General features: G+C 39.4%; 1 protein-coding gene across 1 annotated transcript in view; it reads right to left on the bottom strand.

The window, feature by feature from the left end:
• Positions 1 to 209: 209 nt before the first annotated feature.
• The window catches only part of LOC126094932 (transforming growth factor beta activator LRRC32-like), a 50908-nt gene continuing 36870 nt past the window's right edge, over positions 210 to 14247 (bottom strand). The window contains exon 3 of the mRNA XM_049909579.1: positions 210 to 916. Within this exon, the coding sequence (XP_049765536.1) occupies positions 395 to 916 (522 nt within the window). The 3' untranslated portion in view covers positions 210 to 394. The remainder of the gene's footprint in view (positions 917 to 14247) is intronic.

The following is a 14247-nucleotide window of genomic DNA, read 5'->3' on the forward strand; positions in this document are numbered from 1 at the left end:
CCCTAGAACTTAGAACTACTTATACCTAACTAACCTAAGGACATCACACATATCCACGCCCGAGGCAGGATTCGAACCTGCGGTCGCGCGGTTTAAGACTGTAGCGCCTAGAACCGATCGGCCACTCTGGCCGGCGATGGTGTAAGTATATTAATTTAATAAGCATTCCATATTGGAGAAGTGTGCTATGTTTTTATATTTAAAATGAAATATTCCTAGTGAAGCAGAATCACTACCTGTAAAACTATTTTTGTGATTCAAAGGAAAGAAAGACACGTTACGATCAATATTGCTGTATGAAATTAGAATACATTGTGATCCTTAACTTCACTGACATTCATTTAATGTAATAATGTTGGTTTTGTGGCCATTGTTATGTTTAATCAGCACAAAGTCAAACCAGTAAAAAAAGTAGAAAAATGCATGCAGTGAGATACACAAAAAACCGTTTAGAAGATATTGTATCAGCAGAAGACTTGCATACGGCCAATGTTTTATTGCTTTCTCCCATTGATGGGGCATAGGGTTTAGATGAATGACTATACTGGCAAACCGTTTTTAATTTTGCGACGACTTCTTTTTCGACGTCGGTAAAGATTAGTTTAATATCACCGAATGGACATCCGTTGATCTCCAGGTCCGGGTTGTTTCGAATCCGCAGCTCACTCAGATTCGGTAGTTTGCCAAACGAGTGTTCCCACAGGTCAGTCAGGCTGCAGCTAGAGACGTCAAGAGTGTCCAGCGAACTGGAGACGGGGAACGGTTCCCTGGTAGACAGCGTCAGCGGGTTTCCAGACAGGTTCAGAGAGAGAAGCTTTGGCAGCTCACTGAAGTCGGAAGAAAGAGCACTCAACATGTTGTTGGACAGGTCGAGATGTTGAAGTTCTTTCATCCGCTGGAAACTGCCAGGCAGTATCTACGAAAGAAAATGAAAAATAAAATTAATTAAATTGAACAAGCAAAATAAAAGTGCAAGACACTAAAAGAATATTTTGGTGTAATGTGTATAGGGGGGTTTGAAACTGACTGTCAGGGTTTTAAGATCCTTAGCATCTTTCATACAAGTGTTGAATGTGAGCACCATTCGTCGCACAGCATTACGTCGAGTCGACAGGAGAGTTTATCCGAAATCTTGGTCATCCTGTCTGGAGCACTGTTGCAACAACTACTTCATTACTCAAGTTCGTGAAAGGAGCTGGTAGCGGACGCACACGAACATGATCATTTATGAACCCCCAAAGGTAAAATGCACATGACGTCAGATCGGTCGAACGTGGAGGTGACATCTTGCTGCCAAACAAAGTTCTATGGTCAGTTTCTTCCAGCTGAGGAAGATCAGAAACACCAGTTACAGTTGCTCCACCGAAAAAGAACGGCCCATAAACTTTCCGCCGGGATGTGGCACAAAAAACTTTCAGTTTAGGGGAATCTTGTTGCACCAGTACTATCTCGTGTTTTTCTAAAATGTTTATTACTTTTTCCACACAATACGTTTGTTTCATAATCTGCTTGTTAAACAGAACTTACAACGCGCACAGCCGCTCGGGCACCCACGCGGTCTTGGGCGCCTTGCCACAGTTCGCGCGGCTCCCTCAGTCGAAGGTTCCAGTCCTCCCTCGGGTGCGCATGTGTGTTGTCCGTAGCGTAAGTTAGTTTAAGTTATATTAAGTAGTGTGTAAGCCTATGGACCGATGACCTCAGCAGTTTGGTCCCATAGGAATTTACCACAAATTTCCAAAATTTTAACAACGCGCACATTATGTAGCCTTTGAGGTTTCTGATTCTGACACACTTAACTTACATTCAAGCTTTTGGACTAATCTCAGATATTTTTCTGTTTTTGGGAAATGCATCACTGACGCCATGTGTTCCACTGCCAGTGTCTCATCCTGTCCCACAAAACACATTCTCCTTCTAGTCAATACTCATACATTCTAATTAGGGTCACTCGAAGTGCTCAAATCGTATACGTTGAAAGCAGAAAGCTCGAGAATATTATGGAAAAGTATCAAGGGCTACCTATTGGTTTTTTTTCCTGCTAGATGACCAAATTTGGGAAATGCATCACTGACGCCATGTGTTCCACTGCCAGTGTCTCATCCTGTCCCACAAAACACATTCTCCTTCTAGTCAATACTCATACATTCTAATTAGGGTCACTCGAAGTGCTCAAATCGTATACGTTGAAAGCAGAAAGCAGAAAGAAAGAAAACTGGCGTTCTACGGATCGGAGCGTGGAATGTCAGATCCCTTAATCGGGCAGGTAGGTTAGAAAATTTAAAAAGGGAAATGGATAGGTTAAAGTTAGATATAGTGGGAATTAGTGAAGTTCGGTGGCAGGAGGAACAAGACTTCTGGTCAGGTGACTACAGGGTTATAAACACAAAGTCAAATAGGGGTAATGCAGGAGTAGGTTTAATAATGAATAGGAAAATAGGAATGCGGGTAAGCTACTACAAACAGCATAGTGAACGCATTATTGTGGCCAAGATAGATACGAAACCCACACCTACTACAGTAGTACAAGTTTATATGCCAACTAGCTCTGCAGATGACGAAGAAATTGAAGAAATGTATGATGAAATAAAAGAAATTATTCAGATAGTGAAGGGAGACGAAAATTTAATAGTCATGGGTGACTGGAATTCGAGTGTAGGAAAAGGGAGAGAAGGAAACGTAGTAGGTGAATATGGATTGGGGCTAAGAAATGAAAGAGGAAGCCGCCTGGTAGAATTTTGCACAGAGCACAACTTAATCATAGCTAACACTTGGTTTAAGAATCATGATAGAAGGTTGTATACATGGAAGAACCCTGGAGATACTAACAGGTATCAGATAGATTATGTAATGGTAAGACAGAGATTTAGGAACCAGGTTTTAAATTGTAAGACATTTCCAGGGGCAGATGTGGACTCTGACCACAATTTATTGGTTATGACCTGTAGATTAAAACTGAAGAAACTGCAAAAAGGTGGGAATTTAAGGAGATGGGACCTGGATAAACTGAAAGAACCAGAGGTTGTAGAGAGTTTCAGAGAGAGCATAAGGGAACAATTGACAGGAATGGGGGAAAGAAATACAGTAGAAGAAGAATGGGTAGCTTTGAGGGATGAAGTAGTGAAGGCAGCAGAGGATCAAGTAGGTAAAAAGAAGAGGGCTAGTAGAAATCCTTGGGTAACGGAAGAAATATTGAATTTAATTGATGAAAGGAGAAAATATAAAAATGCAGTAAGTGAAGCAGGCAAAAAGGAATACAAACGTCTCAAAAATGAGATCGACAGGAAGTGCAAAATGGCTAAGCAGGCATGGCTAGAGGACAAACGTAAGGATGTGGAGGCTTATATCACTAGGGGTAAGATAGATACTGCCTACAGGAAAATTAAAGAGACCTTTGGAGATAAGAGAACCACTTGTATGAACATCAAGAGCTCAGATGGAAACCCAGTTCTAAGCAAAGAAGGGAAAGCAGAAAGGTGGAAGGAGTATATAGAGGGTCTATACAAGGGCGATGCACTTGAGGACAATATTATGGAAATGGAAGAGGATGTAGATGAAGATGAAATGGGAGATACAATACTGCGTGAAGAGTTTGACAGAGCACTGAAAGACCTGAGTCGAAACAAGGCCCCCGGAGTAGACAACATTCCATTGGAACTACTGACGGCCTTGGGAGAGCCAGTCCTGACAAAACTCTACCATCTGGTGAGCAAGATGTATGAAACAGGCGAAATACCCTCAGACTTCAAGAAGAATATAATAATTCCAATCCCAAAGAAAGCAGGTGTGGACAGATGTGAAAATTACCGAACAATCAGTTTAATAAGCCACAGCTGCAAAATACTAACACGAATTCTTTACAGACGAATGGAAAAACTAGTAGAAGCCGAACTCGGGGAAGATCAGTTTGGATTCCGTAGAAATGTTGGAACACGTGAGGCAATACTGACCTTACGACTTATCTTAGAAGAAAGATTAAGGAAAGGCAAACCTACGTTCCTAGCATTTGTAGACTTAGAGAAAGCTTTTGACAATGTTGACTGGAATACTCTCTTTCAAATTCTAAAGGTGGCAGGGGTAAAATACAGGGAGCGAAAGGCTATTTACAATTTGTATAGAAACCAGATGGCAGTTATAAGAGTCGAGGGGCATGAAAGAGAAGCAGTGGTTGGAAAGGGAGTACGACAGGGTTGTAGCCTCTCCCCGATGTTATTCAATCTGTATATTGAGCAAGCAGTAAAGGAAACAAAAGAAAAATTCGGAGTAGGTATTAAAATCCATGGTGAAGAAATAAAAACGTTGAGGTTCGCCGATGACATTGTAATTCTGTCAGAGACAGCAAAGGACTTGGAAGAGCAGTTGAACGGAATGGATAGTGTCTTGAAGGGAGGATATAAGATGAACATCAACAAAAGCAAAACGAGGTTAATGGAATGTAGTCGAATTAAGTCGGGTGATGTTGAGGGAATTAGATTAGGAAATGAGACACTTAAAGTAGTAAAGGAGTTTTGCTATTTGGGGAGCAAAATAACTGATGATGGTCGAAGTAGAGAGGATATAAAATGTAGACTGGCAATGGCAAGGAAAGCGTTTCTGAAGAAGAGAAATTTGTTAACATCGAGTATAGATTTAAGTGTCAGGAAGTCATTTCTGAAAGTATTTGTATGGAGTGTAGCCATGTATGGAAGTGAAACATGGACAATAAATAGTTTTGACAAGAAGAGAATAGAAGCTTTCGAAATGTGGTGCTACAGAAGATTGCTGAAGATTAGATGGGTAGATCACATAACTAATGAGGAGGTATTGAATAGAATTGGGGAGAAGAGAAGTTTGTGGCACAACTTGATCAGAAGAAGGGATCGGTTGGTAGGACATGTTCTGAGGCATCAAGGGATCACCAATTTAGTATTGGAGGGCAGCGTGGAGGGTAAAAATCGTAGGGGGAGACCAAGAGATGAATACACTAAGCAGATTCAGAAAGATGTAGGTTGCAGTAGGTACTGGGAGATGAAGAAGCTTGCACAGGATAGAGTAGCATGGAGAGCTGCATCAAACCAGTCTCAGGACTGAAGACCACAACAACAACGACCAAATGTGTCTACAGCCCCTTTCGTTGATTTATAATCCAGGATCCTTTTTTGCTTATTATCAGGCCGGTCAGTGATTTAACTACCACGGTTGAGGGTGACCATTGGTACAACATTCTTATTTCTCGTAGGAATATAACTGACCGCTGTACTGTCACTTGTGAACTAAAACGAAGAGCTATATATCTCCTTGTTTGTCAAATTTTGTGGAAGCTTAGACATATTTCTGCATGTAGTTTCCAGCATCGTTAATACTCTTAAGAAGCAGCTGCCCCAATTTTATGATGTAAAAAAGTTGTCACATGTTATATTTTGACTTAGCAAACTCAGAAGTGAGATTAGTAATCTCCCTCATTTTCATATCTTTTAGTGGTGTTACTCCTCACTTGTTTCCTTATAAGTTTGGGCTTTCAGTACATATAAAGATTTACTGTATTTAGTTAGTTAGTATTTTGATCCCATACTTGGTCGGTTTACTGAGGACATCAACCTCTAAATTCTCCTAACTCTCCGTCGACGGCAACGTTTTATCGAGGATTACAGAATTTATGTAGGACTTCTACTGACTTCTCCCAAATCCTACGAATTATAACAAATTTATAAGTATGTCTTCCTGCTTCTCTGGTGGATATCTTAGCAAATTGCAGGACAAACGATAGCCAACAGAAATTTCATGCAACGCGGTTGCTCGAAATGTGTTCCGATCAGTATCCTTATGCCAGAAACTTATTTTAGATCGATATACACCCACAAGGAATAAGAGGCCTAAGTACAAATGAAATATAGGATCATCACGTTTGTCCATTCTTGAGAATAAACTCGTCGCCCCTCAAAATTTGGCATTTCTATTACTTCATTTTGAAGTGCTGTACACAATACTAGCCCAAATGTAGATCTTACGTCGCTTATTCTGCTGGAAGCGTTCTTTCATCTATTGAGGAATTTATTCAGTCAGTGAATTTCCATGGTGTCACAACTGAAATTGAGCAGACACAATAAATATGCGAGAAACAATAAAGGTGCGAATAATTGAAAAATGTGAATCAATTTCATGGAAGAATCAAGAAAAGAGCCCATAGATGTAAACACAGAGGCTTTGTTGATTGTTCAAAGTTCGTTGGAACGACAAAAATGGCTATTACCATAAAGTAAAAGAAAAAACTAAAATATATTTGACATTGGAGTAATCATATTGATATTGGGTCATTATGACCAGAATGTGAAATATATCACTATTACGGTTTATGGCCAAGCCACTTAAATAATTTTAAACGCTTTTAAACACCTACTTCTCATGCAAACATTCATTTTCAATTTATCTTGTTATTTAAATCCTGAGAAAAGAAATTTAAAGCCTTTTCTGGTCTTACGTTCATAGATCCGAACACAACAGCGGGGTTAAGAAAATTTGAATTTTTTTTTTTTTTTTCATAAACCTATACCTGCAGGTAGTCTATTTTAGTTACTTCTAAGGCGTTGCTTGCAGATTTCTATTACACATACAAACTGAAAAATTCCAGATAAAAAATATTACAGTGTGCTCCATAGACGTATAACTTCCTCAAATATTTATGATGTTAACCCTTTCCCTATCGTCGTGTCACAGAGGCCCGTCTGCGATGTTTAATATCTTTTGTATTAGTAACTATAGATTTTATTTTAATGAAATTTTGTGATTTTTTTCCCTAATTTGTCAAGTTAGTCATAATTTTGAAAAAAACAATTATAAAAATTTACCTATGCATTTATATTAAATTGTTGGTGCGGGTCAGTGGGATTAGAAGCAATTTTTGAACGAGACATCTGGCTGCGCAGCGTCTGCTACGGCATGTGCCATTGTCGACTCGCGCTGTTATTCTTTCACTGTTCAACTGTCCTCCTAATGATAAGAACTTGTTTATTTTTGTGTATTATTTCATAACAGTTGTCTGTAATACAAACTGAAAATATTAAGCAGAAGAATAATTTAGTACAAATTCTGTTGAGTCTGACTTATTGCTTTGTCGTAATGGAAACAAAATATGGGCTACAGCTCCTCAAGTTGGAATTTCTAGTAGGCGGAGCCAAAAGGATGCATAGAAAGAAGGCCAGGGACCTCCAAGTTATTTGATTAGTAGCCGTGATAATGACGAATCTGGTTTTATGTTGTTCTCTCGTGTACCCCTGATGGACAAAATGTGTATGTGAACCAATAAGGAAGGTCGAACAGTTTATGAGGACTGGGTTGACATAGATATGCATGAAATGAAAAAGTATCTTGCTGCTCTGATCCTGACTGGAGGTTACAAATCAAAAAATGAAGAGACCAGTCAGCTCTGGAGCGTTGAGAATGGCTGACCACTGTTCAATGAAATTATTTCTCGCAAGCGCTTCCATGCCATTCTGAGGGTGATATGCTTTGGTGATGCAGCAGCCCCACGTGAATATAGGTCAGGTGACAAATTGGAACCAATCAGAGAAGTTTTTGAGATGTGGGAAATTACGCTTAAGGATACCTACATTCCAAGATGGTGCATGACCACGGATGAACAGTTGGTCACATATCGAGGACGCCGTCCATTTCGACAATACATACCTCAAAATCTGGTGGATACGGATTAGAGTTCTGGGCAATTTGTGACCGTGTAACAAGCTATTGCTGGAAGATGAAAGTGTATTTGGGGAAGGAGGAAGGAACCAGAGTCGTGCGATTTGCAGAAAATTTTGTGAAAACCCTGGTTATTGAACTTTAAGGATCTAGACGTAATATCCCTGTGATAATTTTTTTACATCTTAGGATTTAGCTCTTTATTTGCTGTCACAGGGTCTGACAGTGGTTGGTACTATACGAAAAAACAAAAGTGAACTGCCTGCTGATATTTTTACACCTAAAAGAGATAAAGTGTACTGTTATATCATTTGGTTTTCAACCAGCTATGATGATAGATTCTGTTGTTCCTAAGAAAAACAGAGTTGTTACCGATCATAGCACTCTTCATGTTCAGCCAACGGTACCGACATCACAAGAAAAGAAGCCCGAAGTTATAATGACATACAATGCCACAAAGGACGGCGTTGACAACATGGACCAGAAGACGCGATGTTACAGTGGAAAGAGAAAAACAAGGCGCTGGCCATTGGTTGCTTTCTCCAAAATGATCGATGTAAGTGTAATGAATTCATACATAATTTGGATCATGCTGGGTTGTAATAAAAAGTGTGACGTCAGACTTTCATCATCTGTTTGGGAAAGCAACTAGCAGGGTAAAGAAGTCAATGAATTCATTAGTAGCAACGGATCCAGGAAGGGCAGTGAAACCACAATCTAAGAAAAGGAGAAAAGGTGCTTATTGTGTAGAGAAGAAAGACAGAAAAAGTCAAACAGCATATTACAAGTGCACAAAATTTGCATGCTTGGAACATTCTACTATTGTCTGTAGACAATAAAAATAAAAGCCACCAGCAAAATATAAAACTGTTTTTTAATCCAAATTTTAAATAAATAAAACTATTTTAGAAGTATATATAATTCGAAAGTCTTTCACATCAAAAACAGTCAAAATAGTTTCAATTTATGTCAATTTAAACAACACGGGACTGAGAGGCCCGTGTTGCAGACAACGTGATACGGATTTTCTGGTAAGCACAGAGTTAATAAAAGTGGTGTGTACAGGTGATCTGACACTTCTACTTACCCCTATAATAGTATTTATAACGTCCCATGTGTCAATAAAAAGAAAGTGGGTTTAATGAAAGATGCATTATCAGGGGAGGTTATTACAGAGGACAGAGGAATGAGAGCAAAACTCTTCGAATCTGCAAAACTCTTCGATTATGAGACACAATGTGTAAACAAAGTATAATGTACAGTTTGGAAGGTATGAAATGATCATCAGCAAAAGAACTAAGAACTGATGGTTACTGAGAATGTGTGGTGTTAAATGATAATGATGAAACGACTGTGCAATATGTAACTCACTCCGAGCTGCATGCTCTTTCAACTACGAAGCAATGTAAGTTAGCGCTTTTGCCAAATGATCGTAAGTCTTTCAGACTAGCTGATAAACTGGGCACTGTTGCATGTGCTTATTGCTGTGCAAGTAACATCTGATTGACCAGTTACCGCCTGTAATCGTGACGTATATATTGTAGACATAGAAAATATATAAACTGAGAATGTAAGCAATGTATGTGTGTGTGTGTGTGTGTGTGTGTGTGTGTGTGTGTGTGTGTGTGTGTAATATGTAAACTGAGAATGTACGCTAAATGATGCTGTCGATATAGAGAAGATGTAAACTGAAATAGTAACCTAATGTTGTGGATGTCGGTATAGAGTATGTTGTAAATTTATTTGCAAACTGTATGTCGTATGGGTTTTATCTCAATGTAATTTTCCATAATATATTATGAACTACATATCTCAATGTATTACCTATGATCTATACCTGTCAAGCCTATTTGACATACAGATCTTTTGTTGGCTTAGAACCATGCTGACTGATCCATGTCCAAAAAAGAGACATTGCTTAATATTTGAAAAATCGCAACAAGTGGCTTGTATAAGCATATATGACAGTTCTGTGGTACTTACTCATTGGCCGCTCCATTTTAATGCCTGGAAAATACTGGACTGTGTTTGGGAGATCTAAATAGTATTGTGTCTTGGGTAGGAGGCCCTTTGACGTATTGCCAAGAGCGTACCGTGTCTTAAGAGGGGCAGAGGCATGATGACGTCATCCTGCCGCTGCTAGATCTGCATCCCTGGCCTCGCCTCCAAATGCGACTGTCCGAGGAACGGTCAGTGTGGCACTGCTCCAAATCTCTTCATCTCCGTGTATCACTTGCAACCTACGTCCTCAACTATTTGCTGCACGTATTCCACTCGCTGTCTTCCTCTACAGTTTTTGTCCTCTACAGTTCCATCTAGTGCCATGGAAGTCATTCCATCATGTCTTAAGGGGCTCCGAAAAGGCTCAAAATCATGAAAAGTTCAATTTTTACTTTTTTGCGTTTTCTGAATCTGCAGACTAGTACCTTTTAATAGATATATAATTTATTCAATTCCGAAGACTACAACTATTTTTAAATTTTTTTTGAAATGTGTTCTACATGGGCGTGACCCACTGTGGCGCTGTTAAACTGCTGTCAAATGGTGTTATTATTAACGTCCATGTTCATCAGGTACATTTTAGTGATGTGAGATAAAGTATGTGTTGTGGCTAACCTGTGATGGTTCAATATATATAGCTGGTGTGATTGTCGACTGTTTCATGTTTATTTACTCTGTCGTTATCTCGAAAATATTCGTAATTAATTCTGTTTCTTGAGTCTCTGTTTTGTTGAAGTATAATAATGAGTAAATATAATGTTATTAGAAATCCTCTGAAGGCTTTTAAGAAAAGGAGAAATGTTGGAAAGCCAAAGGTATGTGTTATTACTGTAAACAATAAAGACGATAACTAAGAAAGTATCGCCCATATGTAACGTCGCAGAACGTCTTCGGGCTGCAGACAGGGCTGTAAAGAGTCTAGAAATACAAGCAAGAGTAAACAGGAGGAGGAACAAGAGGAAGCTGGAGGAGGAGTTTGCAGAGGATGAAGATAATCCATCCTATGGACCTGGAAGGCACTAAAAAGTTAATCCAATCTTTGTCGCTCGATTCCCAAAACTTTTATTTTCTCATACTAATTACATGTTTTCTAAGGATCTTCCAAACATATTTGTTTCAGACTTTCAGTAAATGTTACACAGTACCTTCTGCATAATTTAACACAGCCTTTTTCCAAAAAACTGTGTATTTTTGAATATATAAATAAAAAATTGCAAAAAAATGTTGTGAATTTTCATTACAATTGAAAAAATCATCTTTAATAACTGAACTAAAATTTTGTAAAATCCCTGTGTTAAGTTGTAGCCCATATTCCAACAAATAATCTGTAAAAAGTTCAACTTCCTACCTCAAATACTTTGTGAGGAAAGATGTAATTTATAAGCGTTATTTTAACATTGCAAGTATAGGGCGTTCCGGAGCCCCTTAACATGTCCTATCATCCTGCCCCTTCTCCCTGTCAGTGTTTTCCACATATTACTTTCCTCTCCAATACTGCGCAGAACCTCCTCATTCCTACCCTTATCAGTGCACCTAATATTCAGCATTCGTCTGTAGCACCACATATCAAATGCTCCGATTCTCTCCTGTTCAGGGTTTTCCATAGTCCATGTTTCACTACCATACAATGCTGTGCTCCAAACGTAATTATTCCTCAAAGTAAGACCTACGTATGTTTGATACTAGTAGACTTCTCTTGTCCCAGAATTCAATTTTTGCCAGTGCTAGTCTACTTTTGATGTCCTCCTTGTTCCATTCGTCATTGGTTACTTTGCTGCCTAGGTAGTAGAATTCCAGAACTTCATCAGCTTCGTAGACGTAAGTCCTGATGATAGGTTCCTCACTGTTCTCATTTCTGATACTTATCATTACTTTCGCCTTTCTTCTGTTTACTCTCTTTCTCTATTCTGTACTCATTACACTGTTCATTCCATTCAGCAGATCACGTAATTCTTCTTGACTTTCACTCAGGATAGTAATGTCATCAGCGAGTCATATCATTGATTTCCTTCCACCTTCAATTTTAAACCCATTTCTTAACGTTTCTTTTTTTGATTCTTTGATGTAAAGATTAAATCCCTGTCTTACACCCTTCTTAATCCTAGCACTTATTTCTTGGTTGTCCACTCTTATTATTCCCTCTTGGCTCTTGTACATATTGCATATTACCCGTCCCTCCCTATAGTTTACTCTTATTTTCTTTCAAATTTCGATCATCTTGCACCATGCTACATTGTCGAACAAATTGTCCAGATCACAAACCCAATGAACGTGTCTTGATTTTCTCTAGTCTTGCTTCCGACGGTTCAATCCCGCGTCCGGCCATCCTGATTTAGGTTTTCCGTGATTTCCCTAAATCATTCCAGGCAAATGCCGGGATGGTTCCTCTGAAAGGGCACGGCCGACTTCCTTCCCTAATCCGATGAGACCGATGACCACGCTGTCTGGTCTCCTTCCCCAAGCAACCAACCAACCAACAAATCTAGTCTTGCTTCCATTACCAACCGCCACGTCAGAACCGCCTCTCCGCTGCCTTTACCTTTCATGAGGCCAAACTGATCGTCATCTGACAGATCCTCAGTTTTCTTTTCCATTGTTCTGTATATTATTCTCTTCAGCAATATAGATGCATGAGCTGTTAAGCTGATTGTGCGATAATTCTCGGACTTGTCAGCTCTTGTAGTCTTCGTAATTGTGTGGATGATGTTTTTCCGAAAGTCAGATAGTATGCCGCCAGACTCATAAATTCTACACACCAACGTGAATAGTCGATTTGTTGCCACTTACCCCAATGATTTTAGAAATTCTATCTCTTTTGCTATATTTGATCTTAAGTCCTGCAAAGCTCTCTTAAATTATGATTCTAATACTGGCTTCCCTATCTCTTCTAAATCGACTCCTGTTTCTTCTTCTAACACATCAGACAAATCTTCCCCCTGATAGAGGTCTTCAATGTACTCTTTCACCTATCCTCTCTCTCCTCTTAATTTAACAATGGAATTCCCGTTGCACTCTTCATGTTACCACCCTTGCTTTCAATTTCACAGAAGGTTGTTTTAACTTTCCCGTATGCTGAGTCAGTCCTTCCGGAAAGCATTTCTTTTTCGATTTCCTCACATTTTTCATGCTACCATTTCGCCTTAGCTTCCCTGCTCTTCCTATTGATTTCATTCGTCATCGACTTGTATTTCTGAATTCCTGTATTTCCCCGAACGTTTTTGTACTTCCTTCTTTCATCGATCAACTCAAGTGTTTACTGTGTTACCCCTTGTTTCTTCGCATTTACCTTTTTTGAACATTTATTTGTATTTCCAGCTTCTGTGATTCAGCATCCTCATATACTTTCGCTTTGTTTTCATCTACAGCTTGCGACGTCGGCATGTATACCTGAACTATCGTTGTCGGTGCTGGTTTACTGTCGATTGTGATAAGAACAATCCTATCACTGAACTCTTCACAGTAACGTACTCTCTGCCCTACCTTTCTATTCATACCGAATCCTATTCCCGTTATACCATTTTTTGCTGCTTTTGGTGTTACCCTACACTTATCTGACCATAAATCCTTGTCTTCTTTCCGTTTCACTAAAATGACCACTACTGTGGGTAGACTGAGCTTCCCTATCACGTTCAAGCTTCTGACGTTACATGCCCCGACTCGTAGAACGTTATCCTTTCGCTGGTTATTCAGTCTTTTTCTCATTGTCGCCTTCCCCTTGGCAATCCCCTCCTGACCATCCGATTGGGGGACTATTCCGGAATCTTTTGCCAATTTTTTCGATTACATGGCTTGTGGATACACGTTATCTGCCTTTACTGCAGTGGTTTTCATTGCCTTCTGCATCCTCATGCTGTTGATCATTGCTGATTGTTCCACCTTTAGGGGCAGTATCCCACCCCAAGACCTCTGTCCGGCCGGTCGTTGTGGCCGAGCGGTTCTAGGCGCTTCAGTCTGGAACCGCGCGACCAGTACAGTCGTCGGTTCGAATCCTGCCTCGGGCATGGATGTGTGTGATGTCCTTAGGTTAGTTAGGTTCAAGTTGTTCCAACCTCTGTTGTTGAACCTCTGTCCGCTCCTCCACCCACTTTGAGAAGGCCGTTGGTAGAACGAGGGTGACTCATCCCTATTTACATCAACTAATTGTCTGAACATCCAAATTTTGTCATTCATTAGCAGAAGATCGTCTATCGAGGGTACTACAAGCTAAGGAGCAACAGAATTTTTTTATGTAATCCAGTAATTGTGTATGTATGGTAATCAACTTCCATGAATATCCAGCCCATAGCACTGAAAGAGATTCCAGTAACAAAGGGTACTTCTGACGACTACTACTAGAATTACGACAAGAGAGAGATGCAAAACCAAGAATGGAGATTTTTAATGAATCTAATACTACAACCCAACTAAAGAAACCACCAATGAGAGATGAAATAATCAGCCTTTTCAAAATTTCAGATAATATGAATAGCTTTCTTTGTGACTTAACAGAAAACATTAGAGAACCTCCTTAATCTGAACTCTAAGAGATCTTGTGAATTTAAATGTAAAATGATATTAAACCCACCTACGTTCGTA

Source organism: Schistocerca cancellata, chromosome 8, assembly GCF_023864275.1.
Source record: "Schistocerca cancellata isolate TAMUIC-IGC-003103 chromosome 8, iqSchCanc2.1, whole genome shotgun sequence".
NCBI lineage: Eukaryota > Metazoa > Arthropoda > Insecta > Orthoptera > Acrididae > Schistocerca > Schistocerca cancellata.